The following is a 21,064-nucleotide window of genomic DNA, read 5'->3' as shown; positions in this document are numbered from 1 at the left end:
CGAATAGAAAAAGGACTGAGAAGATCAGAAAAATCAAACTTGATTCTTCAAAAATGCCAGCAAGTTTTCCAAACCTGCAGCTGGACAGGGAGAGCGGGGCGCGGAGAATGTGCGTGCGTGCCCGGCCGGCGGCTCAGCCATCGTGTGCGGTTTCGGGATGAGCCGCGTTAGGGAATTCCATGGGTGATGCTCCAGATTGGGCCGTGCAGATGAAAAGGGGCTGTTCCCCAAACACTGAAGTCACCAAAACTGACGACGGTAGTTTATTCCGTGCTGGATTGGCTAAGCTCTAGGGCTCAGTGGTTTGGTCAAACACCAATTTAGGTATTGCCGTGAGGGCAGATTTTAGATGTAACATTTAAGCCAGTGGCCGTTGAATAAGGCAGATTTTCCTCCACAATGTGTGTGGGCCACCTCTCATCAGGGGAAGGCCCCAAGAATAGATGGAGATTTCCTGAAGAAGAGATTCTCACTAAGACACACAGCCCTGTGTAGGTGTCCAGCCTGCTGGCCTGTCCTGTAAGTTCAGACTGGCCAGTGCCCGTCATGGCATAACCCAATTTCCGCATTCTCCCTCTCTCAGTATGTAGACGTGGATACACGCTGAGGTTGTCTGTGTGTGTATGCAGTTGAAGCAAGTCAATCCGTACACGAGACAGCGTGTATAAGACCCCGAGTTACTCATTTCAAAAATTCTCACAAAGAAAAGCCTAGGACCAGGTAATGTCACCGGTGAATTCTACCAGACACCTAACAAGGAATTACCACCCCTCCTTCCCTGTTGCTTCCAAGAACAGGAGAGGAGGGAGGCGTGCCTTCCAGCTCATTCCATGAGGCCCGTGTTGTCCTGATACCAAAATGAGACAGAGACATCACAAGGAAAGAAAACCACAGGCCGGTGTGCCTTGCGAAGAGAGATGTGACCAACAACCCTCAACAAAATACTCACAGAGCAGCATATTAAAAGGATTATGCTTCGTGACAAATAGGATTCACTCCAGGAAAACGAGGTTGGTTGAGCGTATGAAAATCAATCAGCGTAATACACTATGTTAACAGAATAAAGGACAAAATCCGCATAATCACCTCAGTCGACACAGAAAAATCGTTGGACAAAGCTCACCCCGTCATGGTGCGAGAGTCCAGGCGCCTCTTGTCCAGGGGAGCCATCCACGAAAGCTCACGGTTAGCTTCGCGGCGGACACGCAGAGCTTTCTCCCCTGAGGGCAGGAGCCAGACGAGGTGTCTGCCCTCAGCACGTCGCGCCAGCATCTTCCCAGCTCGCCGGGGCCGCAACCAGGAGATGCCGCGGCGGCGTGCGGGGTGGCCCGGGCCCGGTCTGTGCGCAGAAAACCCAGAGGCGTGACCGAAGCTCTCTGGGCGCTGATCAGCGAGTCTGGCGCGGTGGCGGGAGACCAGAGCAAGACCCGGCTTCTGAGCGTGCAGTGCCCTGTCCAGCGCCGCCATCAGACCCAGGACTCCCGGCAGCCCCCGCCCGCCCGACCCAGCTGCGGGCCCTGCATCTGGCGCTTGGGCTTCCAGGCGCGGGAGGGGAGTGGGTAACGCTGTTCTGCTCTCCAGGCCCAGGTTCCGCTTTGGTTTTGAAAAACAGGATAAAGTCCACCGGGTCTTGCAGCTGCCACGTGTGTGGGCCCCTCGGGCCGTCCTGTAACTTGCCGACGCCTGACGGATCAGCCGTTTCCGTGTCTTAAACGTTTTGCCAGCTCACCACGTGGGTGTCATCGTCACGTGTCAGCTATTCCCGACGGCGGCAAAAATGTCACAAATATGTGACCGGAGGGGGAAGGCCCTGGGCCGGCGAGGGTGGGTGGGCAATCCACTAGATGCGGGTTCGGGGGAGCCACGTTGCAGCGGCGCCCCATCTTTCCGTGGTCCCGTGTTCTCCCCGAGTCTCCCAGCGCCGCGTTGTGCTCAGGAAGCCCTGGGAGGCCCGGGGTGCTTTGTTGGAGTCCTTGTTCTTTCTCAGCCTTTCACGGAACACAGCAGAGAGTTTGAAATTTGTTATTTTCTGCCTAACGACGGAGGCGCAGGCGCAGGCGCAGGCGGTGCGACGGCGAGAGGACGGCGGCGTCTTCAGCCGCGCGGCCGATGGGCGTGCTGGACTCGGGGCCAGCGAGCGAACCCCAGCCCCGCGGCGGAGGACAGCAGGAGGACGGTGCAGCTGGCCGCCCGGCAGGAAGGGCCCGGCTCGTGTCTGTGGGGGGACGCAGCCGAGGGGCAGGCGAGGAGGGGCTGGGAGCAGCGAAGACCCGCTCGGTTGTCCAGCTGCCGGCGTCAGCCTGTGGGCGACGCGCCTCGGCCGCAGACGCCTCTGAAGGTCGCGGGCGCGGCGATCTCAAAGGGCTGCTTTGGAGGCCGGCGCCAGAGCCAGGGCGGCTCCACCACTGGAGACAAGTGGGAAAAAATCTGATCTTATTTGGCTAAGAAGTGCGGCTTAACGAAAACGCGGGCTTGGCTCCCGCACGGCTGCTTGTGTCGGGGCTTCCGGCCTCTCACGGGGATTAGAGAGGCTGTTCGGCTGCGTCCTCCGCGGCTCAGCGGCGCGTCGCCACCAGATGCCGACTGTGCCTCGGTGGGAGAATGAGGCAGCTCCACGGAGGCTGCGGCCCGCATCCCTGTGTGCGCGCCCCTGCGGCTCGGGCGCCTGGGCCCGGCGCTGGCGCTTGCAGCACATGGCAATGAGCGGGCGGTGCTGGCTCCCGGCCCGGCTGCCACGCGGGGCCGCCCCACCGCGCCGCGCCCGACAGCCTCTCCGTGGCTTGGCGGTTCTAAATAGATCTGTGTCCCGTGTAGAGAGGAAAATCAATTTAATTACTTATGAAACTTTTCCTTAAGGGTGAATGAATTATGAGGAAGAAATGAAGTCCCTGTCATCAGTAACTTCATTTCAGGGTTGAATACGAGAGAAATTAATTTCGCTGTGAGATGCGGGTTGGCGGACGGCGAGCTCGGGCGCGAGGGCACGCAGGTGCCCTCACCTGGAACGCAGGCTGGGCCCGCCCGGCCGCTGCTGGGCCCCCAGGGCGTGCGTGAGCGGCAGCCGGGAGCGGTGGGAGGGAGTGGTGTGGGAGGTGGCCGGGGCCTTGGCGGGGCCAGCCCCGAGTGTGATGGGGCAGGAGGGCGCGGTGTGCTCCGAGTCCGTGCGGTAGCCCGTGGGCTTCTGCCCCGTCACCAGGCCTGTCTACCCACACGCCCGGCCAGGGCCGGCCACAGGTAGGCGCGGCTTGGGTGCATCTCACTGAGTGGACGCAGGAGCCGCGGGGCCTGTCCCCTGCCCAGGCCTGCACGCCCGGCCGCCAGGGCGACGGACAAGGCAGCGGGGCCTGCGGGTGGCAGGGCTGAGCGCAGCACCAGCCGGCTCCCAGCACTGGCTCTGCATGACCCCCGGCCGCCCACCGCCTGCCCCTGTCCCGTAAGCGCTGCCCGCCTGCCAGCATGTGCGAGTCCGGCTTTTTAGCGTGTCCACGGGGTGGGCCGTGGCTGCGACTCCAGAACCTTTTCCACCTCAGGAGGAAGCCCTGTGTCTGTCAGGCGCCAGCCCCCACCGCCTGCGGCCCCGGAGCCACCGGTGCCTGCCGCTCCTCAGGCCCTGCCGGACTGGACGTCTCAGGGACACCACTGTGTGCCACGCGGCCGTGGGCACAGCTGGGAGGCCCAGGTCTGTCCTCGTGGCGCCGCCGCTGTGGTGGTGTCTCCCCGAGGTCCCCTGGGCCCGCCGCGACAGACAAGGGCCCGCGTGTTCCACGCACGGGTCTTCTCTTTGTGTGTGGCGAGGCCTCCGTTGACGCAGCCGGATCCGTGCGAAGCCTCCCAGACTAGAGTCCCTTTCGCTGGCGTTGGGGCCCGTGCACTCGCCACACTTCTGCCTTTTAAATGAACTTCTCTTGCCCGAGGTCACAATGTGGAGAACGTGGTGGTTTGGCTCTTGCTCTCGCCAGGGCTTCTGGAACCCTGGCCCCGGGGGATGGCCTGGCCGGCCGTGAGGGAGGGCGCCCGCTGTGTGCCCCAGCATAAGCGAGGTGCTGGGAGCCCCGTGTTGTCTGGGAGACACACCTTTCGGGGGGCTGCGGGCCTGGGGCGGTTTTTTCAACAACTGCTGTAACTCCCTTCTCCTTGGGGTGCAAGAAGACAGACCTGTGAAACAAGGGGACGTTCCAGAAATACGGGAAAGACAGGCTTGTTCCTGCTTGTCTGCGAGACCAGTCACTTGTGACCGGTCAGTCGGGCCCCCTCTGAGCTGTCCTGGGCCCCTCTCTGCCCAGGCGGGGTGGCCCCTCCCCGGAGGCTGGGGTGCTGTGCCTCTCCCCGCCAGGCCCTGCGGGCTGCTTGTCCCCCGGCCCCTGCCAGGGAGTCTTGGGCTCCTCTTGGGGACACTGTGTTGGGGGTCACGCCCTCAGCCTTTTAGGCCTGTGCGCCCTCAGGAAAGGCCGACGTTAACTCAGACGTGCACAGCTGCGGTGCAGGGGTCACAGAACAGCACCGGGAGAAGCAGAGCGCGCACCCTCCTCGCCGTTCCGTGAGCCCGGGCGCTGCGCGGCGAGGCGCAGGGTCCCGTGGCTGTGCCCCCGGGTCGGGCGGCTGCGGGAAGGGGCCCGGGCCCGGCCGTGTCCTGCATCCTAGCGCTCCTCTCCCGCGAAGTCCCCGAGAGAGGGTCTCTGGGCTGTGCCTGCGCAGACCCCTGCGGGCCCTCTGGACCCGGCACCCCCGAGACCCCCTGGAGACCACCAGGCGCCTCACACGGCCCGAGAGTCCCTCCACCTGCCGGGGCACGACGGCGCCCCCGAGGGACGTGTCCGTCTTCCTGGAACGCCAGGGGCTTTCCCGGCATCTGTGGGAGCGAAGGGGTTATCCGCATAGGGTTCTACTGAACCGCAGAATGTTATTTATAACCTGTGTCAAGAGCAATTAAACTGATTGATGATTAAGAAAGTTTAATAGTTGAATAATAAGATGCAGCTCTTGACAGCTATTTTTTCTCATTTTGGAAGCAGACTCCGTGGGTCTAATGCGCGCGTGAAGGATGGGGTGGGGTGTGTTGTGGTGTGATTACGCGGTGCGCTGCGGCGCTCAGCCTCGCCTTCCACGGTAGGTTACTTATAAAAAATTAAAGTATCAATTGTGGCTTTCTGATTTATTGAAGTGGTTTGTTAATTTTGACTCATCCGAAGCAGGGTTGATGAGCACGTATCGAGAGATTGCACTGGAAGTACACCAGTGTTGAACGGAATAGGAAAGGCCGACAAAAGAAACGAGTCGCCGCCCGCTCCGGGATGGCGCCGAGACCGGCTCTTGCGTGCACGTGGACAGCCGCGTTTGCTGCCCGGTGTGTCCAGAGGGCGCGGGTGCGCGTCCTCCGAGCGCCGGTCTCTGACCCTCGCCTGTGCTGTGGAAAGCGAGCGTATGCTTGAAAACGTCTTTTTGGCACAAGCAGAGGGGATGCAAAGGAGGAAACACAAGGGACTAATTGAAAAAAAGCGGCCTTCGCCAGCACTGCGAATGCAAATTGAGCCAATAACGCGGTTTATTCTTGTCTATCAAATTAGCAGAGATGAAGCAAGGTGGTGGCGCCCGTCAGGTGGGGCGCGGCCGGCGCCTGCGCCCCCGGGTGGAGCTGGCTCTGGCGGCGCTGGCGCTCTGCGCACGGGCGCCCTGGCCTCCAAGGCTGCCCGCGCCTTTGTTGGGGGGCGCCTGGCTCCAGACGTCTGGCCCGGGGCGCGGTCTCATGGGAAGTCCCCTGCGAGTGCCGGGGCTGCGCGGGGACTTGTGTGGGGTCCCCCAGCCCCCCTTGTTCTTGGGATGTTTTCTGACGCCCAAAGGATCTGCTGATTATTAAGCTAACGTAGGGCCAGGCAGGGAGCCTCTCATCGGGACGGGACTCTTGGTTCGAGCACATCTGCCGAAACCAGCAGGCAGACGCTCGGCCAGGTGAGCATCACCTGCGCGGCCACCTTGGCGCGAAGTTCAGCGTTAACAGGCAGTAGACGGGCCGTTTCCATCGCAGCGACAACAGCCCCCCAGGCAACAGCCCCTGCGCTCTCCCCCGGCTCTGCCATGCACCCCCCCCACATCCCCACCAGGCGCGCCCCCCCCCACATCCCTCCAGACTCGCCCACCGTCCCTGACTCTGACCCCAGATGAAGTGAGCCTTGCCGCGGGGAGGGGCCGCGCGGGCCTCTGGGTCTCTTTCGCTGCTGGGACTTGAGTCATTTTTACCTCGTCTCGTGCCGCCCCGCCCCGCCCCGCCCCGCGAGGCGACAGCCGTGGGCACAACCCCTCGGCGCTCTCGGCTGCTTTACTGAGACCCGCGCACGTGGCGTCCCCCAAGTCTGCACGTCGGACTCCGAACCGCAGAAGCTTAGGACGCGGTATTGCCTGCGGGTGGGGTCTTCCCCAGGCGCCGAGGGCAGTGACGGGGCTCTGGGGCGGGCGGGGTCCTCGTGGAGGGGAGACGAGGACGCAGACGCTCCCAGAAGCTGCCCGTGAGCGCGGCCGAGACCCATCTGCAGTCCAGGCCTGAGTGCCGGGCACCGTGACGGCGGCCGCAGTGGGGCGTGGACACGGTCCCTTGGGGGACACTGCGCCTGCACAAGCCGCTGTGGGCGCGTTGCTTTTCCTTCTGTAGTTTCCTGTGGTCCCCGAATTCTCCCCAAGAGGCACGCGTTGTAGTGGCGCGCTGCCCCGAAGACCCCGCCTGCCTCCGTCGGGAGCCGCCGCGAGCAGACAGCGGTCGCGAGCGGGGCTGGAGTGTCCAGCGGGCCTGCTGCTGCCCCTCGCCGTGCAGTGCCGGCCCAGGCCTGGAGGGGGACGCCCAGCCATTTTCCACACAGTTCGGTGACTGGAGCCCTGGTGACTAGACGTCTGGTGCCCGGCCCCTGCGTTCTGCGACCTTTTCCCCAGGACTCGGTGCCTGACCCTTTGCCCAGGCCTCCGGAGGGCCCAGCCAGGGCACGGGCGGGCAGCAGAGGGGACGGACGGCCACACATGTGTTGTCTCGCTCACACGGGCGCCGTGTGCCCGGCCAGCTCGCTGGTCAGCCTGGGGAGGGAGAGAGTCGCCCAGGCCTGTGGGTGCCATCGGGTCTGGGGCTCAGTGTCCGTGTGTCTCCCCCAGAAGCTGCCGGCTCCTTCGCTGTGGGTGCGGCCGTGGCTGGGCCGGGAGGGGCGCCGCGTGCTGGCCTCTGCCCCGGCGGCCGGCTTTCCCATGGGGGTGGGCCTCCCCATCACGGCACCGGCTGGAGCTGCCACGCGGGTTCGGCGCGCCCATGGGCTCAAGTTCGGCGGGGGCTGGAGAAAGCTCGGCTGCGCAGAAATTACGCATGGAAAGCCGTGGGGCCCGGCTCCCCTGGAGTCTGCTCGCTCTGGCTCCGGCTGCTCTTCGTGGGGGACCTCGGCCTTCCCAGGGGCCGCCCGCGCCTTCTTGCGCTGCGGGGCGAGGCTGCGGTCACCGTGGCCTGTGGTATGTCCGGTGTCCCCCGGGCTGCCTCACTTTCTGCTTTTTCACGTGAACTGTGGCCCCCCGTGTGCCGCCGCCCCCGCCCTGCCTGTCCTCCCGGGCCTGCCCACCCGGGCCCTCCGCCCACCACGTCCTGCCCGTCCGCCCGCTTCATGCCTTTGGTGCGGCGCCCAGGCCGGCCGGCTCCTCTGTCTCCCCTTGGTTGCTTGTCAGTGATTTGAGTGAGGGAGCACTCTGCTGATTGATTTAAAGACTCGCTTACCCTTTGAGGAATTATTTTTGACTTAATTAGATAAAGGGAGTAAATCAATTTGACGGATTGATTCGTGATCAGTTTGCACGCCCGGGTCTCCACCGCTCGGGAGAGCAGACTCACTTTCCGCTCGTGGCCGCTGAGCCCTGGCGGCTGCCAGCATCTCCCCGCTGGACAGCGGGCTTCAGGAGCAGGGCGTGGCCACTCCTTCCCACGGGGAAGCCGGGCCTCCTTCGGTGCAGCCTCGCGTCCGGGCTGCCGGGGCTTGAGGGACCTGTGCTCCTGGGAGGCATCAGCCCGGAGCCTGGCACTGGGGCCTCACCGTGGCCTCCCGGGCTCTCCCCTCAGCCACAGCAATGTCCCCCAGCCCCGCCTTCGGGTGCTGTCCACCCTCCTCAGTGGCCTTCTCGTCACTGCCCGGTCCTGCTGTCCTCCAGTTTCGGCTCCAGTGCCGCCTCTCCCCTGCCGAGGCCTCTCCAGAGGCCGGGCCCTCCGAGGCTGCCTATGCCTGCCCCCACGCTCACCCACCACCCACTGCCCCCCGCAGACATGCCTGGGAGTTGCCTCTGCGGGAGCTACGTGTGTGCACAGGTGCTGATGAGGGTGGACGCGCGGAGCCCGGGGAGCCGGCGAGGCTCAGCGTGAGTGGGCGGGGAGGGGAGGTGGGGGGGGCCCTTAGTCCCTCCCTCTGGGCCTCACGCTGCTGCTTCCTTCGGCTTCGCCTCCCTCCCACCCCACCATGCCCTGCACGTATCGGTGCTGGATGTGTGTTAATCGAATCCATCAGTATTTCAACAAATAACGTTCCTATTAACAAAAACTCCTACTCACAGCGTTATTAAAATACCAAAGATCCAGCCAAGTCAGATGAGAGTCTACATTTTTTCTGCAAAAATGGCATGAAAACAAGGACCCAAAGATCCAGAAATTTCCCTTCACGCGTCCCCGGGACCTGAGCCAGCGTGGCTGCCCTCCGGATGCTGTCGGGGGTGGTGAGGGCCACGGCGTCGGGGGCTGCTCACCCACACTGTCCTGTCCCCCGAGCCTCCGCCCGGCCGTGTCTTTGTGGGGTTGGAGCCCCTGATTGGGGTGTGCTCGGGGTGCTGCTTGTGAGAGAGCTTGGGCCCCCAGCTCGGGCCGTAGGTTGGCGGGTGTGAGCCGGTCACGCGTCCCCCTGGCCGCCGCGCAGGCCCCAGCCCCGCCACAGAAGCCAGAGCCGAGATTGCGGTGTCATCCGTAACCTTGGAGCGAACAGTATTTATTTTAGAATTAAACATTCCTCCTGCTAAAAGCAACTTGATCATAACATCGGTTGATTTTGCTGAGCCCAGGAGTTTTGTGAATTTATAGTCCTGAGCTGTGAGCCACCCTCCCCGGGCCGGGCTCCCCCTGTGCCTCGGGGCCCGCCCTGTAGCCAGCGCTGGCGTCCCGGGCGGGGCGTCGGGGCTGCAGACGTCAAGCCCCCGAGGCAGGTGGTGCGGAGGGCGAGGCCGTGGAGCCTCCCGCCGCCTCTGACACGAGAACGTTCCCGACGCCCGCCAAGGCCTGATGGCGTGAGGCTGGCCGCGGGGTTTGGCGCGGGTGATGGCGGCGTCCTGACATCTGCCCCGCCCCATCTCTGCTCCCTGCCGGGGCGGCAGCCTTCGTGCCTTGCGGGGCTGGCCAGACCCACGGCGCTGCGGATGCCGCGGGGACCCTCAGCTACAAAGCGGGGTTTGTGGGCGCCTGCTCCCCCGCCCACGGCCAGGCTGGATCACCGGGGGCATGTGGCCAAGGCTGGCTTTGCCAGGGCTCCCTGCTGGTGCCGGGCATGCCTCAGCTGCACGCTCCTGGCCCGCCTTTTTTGCACCCTGACTCCACAGGGGCACGGGGTGATTTTAATAGAGCACCTGCGTCTCGCCCCTTCGCGCTTCCTGCTCTGTTCAGGCAAGAATGGCCCTTGCTGGACGTTTGCCTTTGGAGAGAGGCCGTGTCCGTTGGATACAGAACGAACGTAAACGAAATTAAAGAAAATGGGGAACAGTTTTCCCAACGCATTCGTGATTGCTGTACAGGGTGATAGCGACTTTCTGCTTTGGATTTAAGAATCTAAAATTGGCTTTTTCAAATGTCTGAGAGGCCATTTCAATTAGGCATCTGTTGTGTATTTTAAAGCTTTTTAAGTTACTTTTCTCATTAGGCGTTTTGTACCGGGAGGAAATGACTCTGAGCTCCGCCGCCTATTGTGCTCCTCTTCCCGGGGTGTCTGAGCCAAGCGCGGGGGCGCTGACCTTGGAAGCAGGGGCTCAGAGGCGGCCTTAGCCCTTGCGGGCCCCGTGAGGACGCCCGCCTGTGGCCGGGTGTTGCCTGCTGGAGCGTGAGTGCCCACGGGGCCACGAGCTGCCATTTGTTAATCGTGAGGATTAGCGGGCACGGACCCTGACCTCGCCTGACGGCAGCGGGTTGGCGCGCGAGCCTCGCGTGGCAGCGACCCGTGTCACCCCGGGAGAGCAGGAAGGCGGCGCGGGCGCCCTGACTGTCCCTCATGCTAACTGTGCTGTCTCTTCCCCGCCGGCGCAGAGGACGACGACGTGGACGCTGCCGACGTCTCCCGCGTGCCCGCGGAGGTGCTGCGCAACGTGGAGGCCGACACGTTCTGGTGCATGAGCAGGCTGCTGGACGGCATCCAGGTGAGCGCCCGCGTGGGCCGGGCCCCCGGGGCGCGTGCGCGCAGCCTCCTGGGCGCAGTCGGGGCCTGCGAGGGCCGGCGCGGGGCCGGGGCGGGTGTCTGCAGTTGCTGTCTGCCCCCCCCCCCCCCCCCGACGCCTTTCCCCCGGAGCGCTGCCCCCGGTCCGGGGCGGGACCCGGTGGTGTGGTGCTGGCAGCCGAGGCTGAGACGTGCGGGAACCTGCCCCTCCAGGGCGTCCGATTCAGGGCTGCGCCTCATCTGTGGGCTCCCCTGCTGGACACAGCGTGCCTGGTGCCAGCGGGAAGCGCCAGGAGGAGGCCTGCCTGGTGTGGGCCGAAGCGGGCCCGGGAGAGGGCGGCAGCCCGAGTGGGCTCCGTGTGGGCGCGTCCTGCGGCCCCGCGGGCCTGGCTCATTCTGGCCCTCGCCGCTGGGCGTCCGCCGCGGGCTTCACAGGGCGTGGCCTCAGGAGGGAGGTGCTGAGGTTCAGCCCGAACAATGAGCCGAGCTGGTTGTGTGGAAGGCTCGTTGGGCAAGGCCCGGCGGGCCGCGTGGCTGGGGGCCCCTGGGGTGTCGCGGGGACGTGTGCCGCCGCGGGCGTGTGCGGGCCCAGCTCAGCTGCCCCTGCCCCTGGCCTTCTTGACCGTCCCGTGTTTATTGTTTTACCCAAATCTTAAGACTCTTCAGTCTCTTCGAAGAAAGATTGAACCATGACGTGAAACTGGGGGTTTCAAATGCCGTTTCTCCGACCACGGCGCCTGCGGTCACACGGGATCACCGCGTGCCCCGACGGGGCCAACTCCTGTGTGCGCTGGCCCCAGCCGGGTTTGCTGTGCCGGGGGCCGTCCTGACACGGCGGGGGTGTGTCTGCACGCGGGGCCCCGGCGGCCGTCCAGGAGCTGACATGCTCACGACGGCCTCCCCTTCACCCCCAGCCGTGGGTGCTGGGGCCGCGTGGGGGGCTCCCCGGGCTTCTCGCAGTCAGCGTCGCACACTCTGTCGCTCAGCTCCCCCGGCCTGCGCTCTGCGTGCGTCCGGCCCGTGCCTGTCTCTGCCCGCGGACGTCGGGCACCTGGGCGTGTCGGGCGGGTGGCTTGAGCGCCGACCCCTGTGGGTCTTCACGGCGTCCGTGCCCACGTGCGGCGGGTGACCTCCGCTCCCGGGAGCGACGGGCAAGCCTGTGCCTGTGCGGTGGGGGATGTTACCCCCGGCTCAGATGTTGGCTTCGGCGCTCGGGTGTTACCGGCAGCACCTGCCTCGGTGGTTTTCCTCCGCCGCAGCTGACGGCCCTGTCCATTTCCCAGCTGCCCGGAGGGACGGACGCTGCCTAGTGCTCACGTCCCGGCCGAGGGGCGCTTGTTTGGGGTCGAGCAGCAGCTCCCAGCTCACGGGCTCACCTCGCGTGTCCTCGAGAGGCCCGGCTCGGCGCACTCCCAGCCGCCTTCCCGGCGCTTCCCGGGCCGCGAGGTGGCGCCGGACGGAAGCTGTGGGTATCCGGAGGGGAGGGTGAGGGCGTTTCAGAGGGAGGGCAAGACTGGAAGTCCGGGGGCTGCGGCACCCGAGTGGGAGGCTGGCTGGCAGCGGCCGCCTCCTCTCGCCCCCTCCTCCCCGCCGGCCTCCCCTCTTGGCCTCCTCCCCGCATGGACGTGCTCGCGCTCGGCAGGCAAGTGCTGGGAAGCGGGAGGGCGCGGAGGCCTGCCTGGAGGCAGGGGCAGCGGGGGCGGGAGGACGCCCCCGCGGGGTGACCCTGAGCGAGGAGGCCACGGCCCAGTTCCTGTGTGTCCGTCCAGCTTGGCGGAGCTGCCCGGGCTCCTTCCCGTGGACGCGCATCTGGAAGTTCAGCTTGCGGGTGCTCGCTTCTCCCTTCCTCTTCCCGTCAGCGCTGGTCTCTGTCCCCGAGTCTGCGCGCTGAGCCCTCCTGCGCTGCCCGCGGGGGGCCCTGCCCGGCCTGGTGCCAGCGGGCGAGCGAGCCGGGTCAGGCATCTTGGCCGAGCAGGCCCGCGCGGGCCTCAGCATGGGGAGGGGGCTTTTTCCTCGAGGGCACTAGGAAGGTCGCAGCCAGAGACTAGGGCTGCGGGGGCCTCTTCGGCTTTTACGGGGGGATCCTGTGCCCCTGCCGGGCTCCGGTCTCACTAGCAACGCAGGCCGGGGCCTCGGCTCGCGTGCGCCTGCCCTGCAGTCAGGCTGTTACTCCTGGGTTCATTACCTAAGAGGACAGCCTGTTGGGGGGAGCCGCTGCCTTCACAATCAGTCATTTGCATTCCCTGTCCCCGGGGAAGGATCACTCAGCTCTGAGAGCTGCTGGTGGCGTCTCGTGCCGGGATGCGGGAGGCCCTTCCCACGGAGCACGTCAGCGGCCTGGGAGAGGCTGGGAGGCCGGTGGAGCGAGCGGCCCGTGGCGCGCGGGGAGGGTCCTGTTCTGGAAGGCCCGCCGGCCAGGCCGCCCGCAGCCCGCAGCGAGGCTGGGGGCCGGAGGCTGGGTGTGAGCCCCGCGTGGTCCTCTCCCACCTGCGCGTGGGTGGAAGAGCAGGGACTGCCGGCGGGGCAGCGGGACAAGCTCACCCTGTCCCTGTCCCCTCCAAGGGCAGCGTGACCCTCACTGCCGGCTGCAGAGCAGGCCCGCGGCTGGATGGGGAAGGAGGCAGCGGCCGGGCCCGTGCCCCCTGCGCCATGCTGTGCCTGGCGGGCTCTTGGGCGCAGCCATCGCACTGCCAGTTGGTGGACTCGAGGCCCCTGGCGACGCCGTGGAGAGCTGATTGTGCGGGCGAGAGTGTTAGGTCCGGCCGCCGCAGAGTCATCGCCAGTGAGCCATGCAGCGCAAGCGATTTAAAAGGAAAATCAGAAACGTTCACTTTACCGTGGCGTGGCAAGTACAAGCCACGTCCTGCCTGGGTAAGCCGTCCACTCCCTCCGGCCGCCCACGGTCCGCGCGGCGGTGCCAAGGTTGCCAGGCCTCCCGCCGCGGTGCCCTTGCGCCCGAGCGGGGTCTCCCCGGCTCCTGCTGTGTGCCATGGCCCGGCCGGGGCTGTCTGACGCTGCCGCGGTGCCCGCGGGTGGCCGTTCCGGTTCCCTGCCCGCGGCTCCGACCGCAGGCCTCTGCCGGGACTTGTCGTGCCGGTGAAATGCCTCCCTCACGCTCGCGACTTGCCGCCCGCTGAGCAGTGTCTTCTCACGCGCAGAAACATTTGGTTTTGATGAAACTGATTTATTTTTTCCCTCTCGTGGTGCAGTTTTTTGACGTTCCTCCCCCGCCCCTCGGGCGCCGTGGTCTCCGCGTCTCGCGCTTGAGGCTCCGCGCCTGGCCTCCCGTGCGGCCCCGGGCCCGGCGTGGCGGCTTCTCTGTGCGGCGCGGCCGGCTCGCAGCGCTGAGCGCCGGACGGCTGCTGGCAAGCGGCTCTCGTTCCAGAACAGGTCGCTTGTCTGCTTTTCCGAAAACCAGAGGCGCGTGTTTCTGGCCTGTCCCGGTCCCCAGCTGCGGCGGCCCTGGCTGCGGTGGTCCCAGCCGGCGTTGCGCCTTCGCCCTGCGGTCTTCAGAGCGGGTGGAGTTCAGCTGCTGCGGGGGGCGGGGCCGGGGGGCTCCAGGTTTGCCTCATTTGCTGCGCGTCCGCGCCGCCGCCTGCCCTTCCGCTGTGTGCCCTGCGGCGCGGCAGCCAGCCCCTCTCCTGGCGTCCCTGCGGCCTGCCTGGTCTCTCCTGTGAGTCCCGCGTGGCCTTGAAGAGTGGGGCGCCCTCCGTGTTGGGGCGCACCCGAGCCCCCATGCCGTCTCTGCTGCCTGCGGTCGCCGTGGGTGTCTCCCGTCTGCCAAGGGGACAAACTGCCAGCGTCTCCTCGTAGCCTAGCGGCGCCTGCTCCGCGGTGGGGTCCCGGGCCCAGAGGCGCCGAGCCTTGGGCTGGGGTCGCGTCTGCGCGGTGTTCTGCGGGGAGCAGCCTCTCTGCCCTTGGCTCCGCCCCAGACCCCGTGCCCCGCAGCCTTCCGGTGCGTCTTTCCTGTCTCTCCGCGTTTCTCTGTCCGCGTCCTGCTTGAGGCGCTCCGGCCCTCGCGGTGCGTCCACGTGTGTGGGGGGCGGCGTCCCCGGAGCCATCGCTTCCGTGGCTGCGAGCTGGGCTGTCGTTTATTACTTTCGTTTCAGCTTTTCTTATTTTCTCCTTTTTTTCTTAACTTTTCCCAGATGAATCAAGTGCTTTTTAATCAAAGGGCCTTGATTTTCTTTCTTTTTTTTTTTTTTTTTTAAAACATTTATTTATTTATTTATACAAGCACCGGGCACAGTCAGAAGCGCGGGAGGGTGAGAGGATTCACCAGAGCCGGAGCGGGGAGCAGAGCAGGCAGAAGGACCGAAGGACACTGCTGAGGGGAGCAGCGGGCGGCAGGAGAGGTCTGCGCGCCAGGTGGGACCCTCCCCCGGGGGCCGGGGATCGAACCGGCGCTGCAGAGGCCGCGGGCAGCTTCGCAGCCCAGGGCCCAACCACTGCACCACTGGGGAGGCCCAGGGCCTTGTTTTTCAAAGAGGTTTGGGTTTACAGAAGGGCTGAGCAGGTGGTGCAGGGGCCGGCTGCGCCCCTCGCCCCTCGGGCAGACACACGCTGCTCCCGCCCTCAGTGTGGTGAGCCCCGCTGGCCGGTCGGCGGCCCCTCGCTGCTGCTGCTGCTGCTGCTGGAGCGCGTGCTTCCGTGGGCTGCGTGGTTGTTCTGTGGGCTCCGCAGGTAAACACACGCGGGAGCCCTTGGAGCCGTCACCGCTGTGTCTTCCCCCAGAGCTTTGGAGAAAGTCTCCTTGTTTCACTTCCCTTTGGCTTATTGTCCCCACCCCGCCCCCCCCCCCCCGCCTCCTTCCCAGGCTCGCACTCGGCAGGCCTCCCACTGGCACGGCCCAGTTGCTTCTGACGGAGCTGCCCTCGCCCCTTCTCCAGACCAGAACCGTGACCCTGGCGGGCAGGAGCCTGGAGCCAGCCTGACTCACGACCCCCAGCCCGTCTCGCGCCAGTGGCCCTTGGCCCCGTTCTTCTCCCTCCCCCAGGACGTGAGGAGGACGCTGCAGTGCGGGCTTCGCGCTGAGCAGCTGACGTGCTGGACGACGCGATCAGGACTCCGCGGAGCTGGCTGGAGCCGTCGCGGGTGGGCCGGTGGGAGCAAACGAAAGGCCTGTGCTGGGGCCCAGGGACGCGGCTGCTGACGGGGCCGCGGGCAGCTCGGGAGGGCCTGCGTCCCTCGTCTGTCGGCTCCGCTGTGCCTCTGCAGCCCCGGTGATCCTCGAAGCGCAGCCCTCGCCGTGGAGGCTGACGTCACCGTCCCACCCGAGGTTCTTCTCTGCTCGGCCCTTCCCTCCAGGACCGCCCAGGACGGCCTCTGGCCTCCTGCTTGGTCACTGCCCCGCGAGCCACGGGGCCTTCCTTTGCCTGTGGCCTTCTGCACCTGCCGCGGGCAGCTGGGCGTGCACTGTCCCCCGGGGGCCCCCGCTCCGCTGCCTCGGCCTCTGTGCCGGGCCAGGGCCAGTCCCCGTCCCCTTCGGCCCAGGGTCCCAGACGGCCCGGTGTGCGCCTCCCGCCCCTGTGAGGACACTGGCCTCACGGCCAGACTGTCCTGGTGTGGCCAGAAGGGCCCTGTTTTCTCCTGTCTGTGTCGGGGGACCCTAGGACCACCCAGGTTGAGTGATTTCCAGGGCTGAGCTTTTCTAGCTGTTTTCACACCCTGGCTCACCTCATGGGGGTCCAGAGGCAGAAGGCGCAGGCAAGCCCCGCCCCAGCCCCCAGCCCCTGGAGTGGAGTCGTGGGGTGCACGTGAAGTGCCCCCTGAGCGGAGTCATGGGGTGTGTCAAGTGTCCCCCCGGAGTAGAGTCATGGGGTGTGCGTGAAGTGCCCCCTGAGCAGAGTCGTGGGGTGTGTCAAGTGTCCCCCCAGAGTAGAGTTCTGGGGTGTGGGTGAAGTGTCCCCGGGAGCTGGCAGGGGCTGTGGCCAGCGCTGTTTATATGAGCTCTCTCTGCCGAGTGCGCACCAGACCCAGACTCCCCGAGGGAAAGTGGGGTGCGGCATGAACCCCGTTGTGGAGTGGCTCAGCTATCAGTGAGGCAGGGCCAGAGGCCTCCCGAAGATCAGCGCCCGGTCGCCAGCTGAGGGCACACCCCCTGCCCGGAGCAGCGCCCCCTCCCGCCCCTCTGCTCGGCCCGTGTCTGGGCCCGCCCAGGCCTCGGTGCTCTGCCTTCGGGTGTTACCGCACGAGACTGGGCGCGACTGTGGCGGGGGCGCCGAGGCCTGGGTCCTCTGTGTGGCCAGGAGGCCCAGGCCGGGGCAGGGCTGTGGCCCTGTGCCCTGGGGGCCGGCAGGGCTGGAGGAGACGGGCATCTGTCAGACCCTTGTGGCAGGAAGGGCTCCGAGGCGCGCCGGCGGCGGGGGTTAGGCTGCAGCAGAAGGAAGCTGTGTCGGGGGGAGGGGGTGCTGGCCGGGCCGGGGCAGGTGAGGGTGGCTCTGCGGCCCCGGTGCAGGCTGGTCCTGAGTCCTCGGGCTGCGGGCGCTCGCAGGGGTGCTCTGGGCCACGGCCAAGCCGGTGACGCTCTGTTCTCAGTTCTCCTCTGTCTGCGCCTTTGAGAAATGGACCCGACTTGCCTCCTAAGAGCAGAGGAGGCGCAGCTTGTGGCGTGGGAGGTCGGCGTGGCGCGGAGGCAGCCCCAAGGCGCTGCTTTGATGTTGTTTGGCCAAGACGGACCCCTCAGCAAGACAGGTCCTGCGGCCGTGTCCCCGGCCCCCACACCCTGGCTGTGCGGTCCGGTCTTCAGAGCCCCAAGATCAAACCCGCTTTGAGAGAACAGGGACTTCTCCTTGTCGTGAAGGGGCCGGTGCTGCTGGTGCTGCCGCTGGGCGGGGCGCGGGGTTTGTGCTCACGCGGGCAGACTCAGGTGGGGTCAGGTGCCGCCCGGGAGGGCCCAGCACGGCTGCTCCACCTTCTCCCCAGCCCGCGAGCGGCAGTGTCCTTGGGTGCCCTTCGCGGCTCCCTGGCCGCCAGGCCCCTGCAGCGGGTCGGAGGCCGTCTCCGCTTCCCGAGCCTCTGTCCAGACGCCAAGGTCACACCTGACAGTCATTTGGGCCTTTTTTCTGTGGCGCTCAGATGTCATTGTTTTCTCATTGTTTGAGTTTCTGAGAAAACCCATCATCCCTACCTGGGATTTGAGCAAATTGAGAAATAAAACAAAATAGGGGCAGATGGAGACCGAAGAATAACTTTTATTTCTTCTAAATGAAAAGCTTGAGTCCTTTCTTGGCGTGAGAGCCAAATAAACTGGCTGGCGGAGCGCGGGATTACTCCTGCCCACCCACCCTTACGCGCAGAGCCGGGGTGGTCAGTCTCCCCGGGGGGAGTCTTTGTACGGCTGCCTGTCTGGGGGTGTGAAAAGCAGTTTTTGGGGAGCAGCCTTCCCCAAGGGAGCAATTATTCCTGGGGGTAACTTTCCCTGGGGAGCAGCCTTCCCGGGAAGCAGGTTTCCTGGAGAGAACAGCCTTCCCGGGGTCCTTCTGGGGCTCAGCTGGCCGAGAGGTGGGAGCAGAGTTACTTTCCAGGGGTGAGTGTCTTGGGGGAGAGGATATTCTGGGGTGGCTCACCGACCCCCGTGTGGAGGCAGAGCCCAGGACTGGGGAGTGTTGCCCCCTAGTCCTGCAGCTGGCTGTTTGCACAGCCATCGGCTCCCGGCCAGCCTGGCTGGCCCAGCCCGGGGCTCCTCCCCTGCGGTTGCTCCTGCAGCCCAAGGGTGTCCCAGAGGCGGAGATGCACTTGCAGCGGCTCTGAAGTTTGTAAGGATCGAACTTCAATTAAGTAACCCGCAGGGTCCCTCCGTAAGGCCGCAGTCGCTCTCCGGTTTATTCTCCGCCCTCCGCTCTGTGGAGCTGCGCAGCTGGACGCAGCTCAGTCAGGAGCCAGCGTGAGCGTCCTGCAGTGCCGTGTGCCCCCGGTGGCCTGCTCGGCCCTGCCGCGCCCACGCTCAGCTGCGTCCTGCCGTCGGGCTGTTCACTCGCAGTTCACTTGCCCTGCGCTGGACGCGGGCATCTGACGCATGTTCTGTTTTCTCTAGGACAACTACACCTTTGCCCAACCCGGGATTCAGATGAAGGTGAAGATGCTAGAAGAGCTTGTGAGCCGGATCGATGGTAAGCCAGCTGCGGGCGCCCTCTCCCGTGGGCAGGGGTGAGGGGACAGGGTGGGAGCGGGGTGTGCCCGGCTAATGCGGGCAGGCGCTCTCTGTCCACAGTGGGGCCTTCTGCACTCATTGATGCCCCCAATGTGGGTGGGCGCTCCTGTCAGCCAGGGACGGCCGTGATCTGGGCAGCCGCTTGCTGACCGCTGGCCCTCTCCTCCTGCCTCTGTGGCCGTCCTGCTGCCCGGTGCCGGCGTGGCTTCTCCGTGGAGCACATCCATGCCAGTCTAGAACTAACGTCTTCATGACAGGAGAATGGCAGCAGGTGCTCGGTGACTTCAGGGTGTGCTTTCCTGTTTGAGGGGGGCCGGGAAGACTTCCACCTCCATCCGCAACGGCCGGTGAACGGAGACCAGCCCAGAGCCGCTCGGAAAGTGGGTGCGGCTCGGCAGGCAGCAGGGAGAGGCGGAGCTGGGGCCTGGCATCCCTGAGCCTGCGCGCTGGGCTGGCTCCAGGGGACGCCGCCTGCCCCGGGCGCCCCCTGCGCCCCGTGCTGCCCCTGCTGCCTACCCCCGCCGCGCCTGTCCACGTGCGTGGTGGGGGCTGGCGGAGGACGGGTGACGGGGAGCCACGCGAATCAGAAACTGTTTCGTGGCTGTTGGGGCCTGGCTCCGAGGGTGTCTCCTGCTTCTCACCCGGTTTCCACAGCATGAAGCTTCACTCTGCGCTTCCAATAATGCTTTATTTGCTTCGGGATTATATTTAGCCGTTTTTCAAACTGTCTATTCAAAATAGTGGTTTTTGCTTATGTAACTGCCTTTATGAACATTTATTGTTAACTTTGCGGCGAGATCTGTTTCTGATGTTGGGTTTTTTCCCTCCAGCAGTTTCACGACGGTTCCCCAGTCTCATTTAGCTCTTTGAAATACGGCTTGCAGTGGATGCGAATTACACTTTCGGAGCGCCGTCTTCTCTCTCTTGTGCCCCTTAGAAGGCATATTTTATATTTTCGTGGAGGGTAGAAGTTGCGCTTAGTGTTCATTTGTTCCAGCGCTGCAGTTTGGGAAATGCTGGAATTGATTTTCCCCAGGGCTGCGGCCGAGAAGGAAGCACATTGCGGATTGGCTGGCTGATTGTTTAAAAGAGCAGCAGCCGCAGCCGCAGCCGCGCGAGGAAGGCCGCCGCCCGTGCCGCTCCGTAAATCACGTTTCTATTTCCAGTGCGGCTTCTGAGGAGGGCGTTTCTGCCCCGCTGTTCTGTCGAAAGGGCGAAAGGGTCAGTTCCTCACCACAGAGAACCTTCCTCGCAGCGGGTTAAACTGTGCAGCCCGTTGGTGACTGTTCTTCTAACGAGACCTTGCGCGACTGCGAGCCGCCCTGAACACACGCGTGCCCGGCTCCCCCGCAGGGCGTGTGGCCAGAGTGCGGGCTCCCGGCCGCCCCCCGCGCCCCGGGCAGGAATGTCCACGGCTTCCGCCCTGGAGCCCCTTCCCTCGAGTCACCTCCCGTAGGAAGAACTCGTGGGCCTGCATCCTTGCGGGACTGTAAATGTTCTAGGGAAGCAGGATGTGCTAAGAAGAAAAAATTGCTTTAAGAAAATTATTCTGTACTTCAGGGGAAGGGCAGCGCTTTCCACAGAGGCTCGTGCGCCTTGGCGAGGGGACGTGCCTTCGCGGCTTTGATGGAGACGTTTGGGCTTGTGGGCCTGACTGGGGTGAGGTGCTGCGAGCACCAGGGACATGCGGGCAGGCGCCAGGTGACCCGTTCCCACGGCTCCTTCCCTCGCGAGGGGCTGGCTGGGGCTCCTCAGGGGCGTGCTGAGCGAGAGCTCGTGTGTGGGCTGTGCCGCGGCCCTCTGGGCCCCTGGGCCTGCTGCGCCGATGGGGCCACGTGGAGGCAGGAAGATGGTGGGCTGGCCGGGCAGGGCAGGGCGCCCATGTGGGGAGATGGCATGTGAGACAGTGCTCTGAGCTGGCCGGGCACTGCCCCGGAACTGCCCTGTGCTCCGGGCAGAGGCTGCAGCACTTCCGTGGGGTGAGAGCTGGAGACGGGAGCCAGGGTTTGGAGTGAGAAGATGAGAGGAGGAGCAACTTGGGCCTGCAGGCTGGAGGGCCAAGGGGGGTGCCTGAAGGACCCGCGTGTGAGCTTTTAAAGCCAGCCACGAAGGAGCGGGAGCAGTGGGGACAGGAGGAAAGAGGCGTGAGGAAGGCAGGAGACAGGACGGCGCCGGGAAACATGGAGCTGCTCACAAGAAACCAGAGCTCCCTGAGCCGCCTTTGAGGCGGGTGCTGGACCCGGGGATGCGCCCAGCACCAAAGGCAGCTGCCAGCCCAGAAAGGACGAGCCAGAGAGAGAGCTGGGGCGCGCGGGCAGGGCCTGTGGCCTGGTTCCTGGGACCTGGGCTGGGCGGGCCTCACTCCCGGGGCCCTCGAGTGCTCGAGGAGCGAGCTTCTGTCAGAAGGCCCTTTCTCCACACGGACGGCCCCGCGTGCAGTCGGGCAGTCGAGGCCGGACGCCTGCGGCGGGGTCAAGCAGACACAGGCCCTCGAGATGCT

The 21,064-nt window shown here is 65.3% G+C and overlaps 1 protein-coding gene across 1 annotated transcript in view; it reads left to right on the top strand.

Annotated features, from left to right (window-relative positions):
- Positions 1-21,064, top strand: part of TBC1D22A (TBC1 domain family member 22A) — a 97,526-nt gene that overhangs the window by 51,106 nt on the left and 25,356 nt on the right. The window contains exons 9-10 of the mRNA XM_037513374.2: positions 10,286-10,395; positions 18,448-18,523. Coding sequence (XP_037369271.1) covers positions 10,286-10,395; positions 18,448-18,523 — 186 coding nt within the window. The remainder of the gene's footprint in view (positions 1-10,285; positions 10,396-18,447; positions 18,524-21,064) is intronic.

This window comes from Talpa occidentalis, unplaced genomic scaffold (genome assembly GCF_014898055.3).
Source record: "Talpa occidentalis isolate TD23 unplaced genomic scaffold, MPIMG_talOcc4v2.1 talOcc4.16, whole genome shotgun sequence".
In the NCBI taxonomy this organism is placed as follows: domain Eukaryota; kingdom Metazoa; phylum Chordata; class Mammalia; order Eulipotyphla; family Talpidae; genus Talpa; species Talpa occidentalis.
The sequence above is the reverse complement of the archived record's forward strand: the minus strand, read 5'-3'. Positions and strand labels throughout refer to the sequence as shown.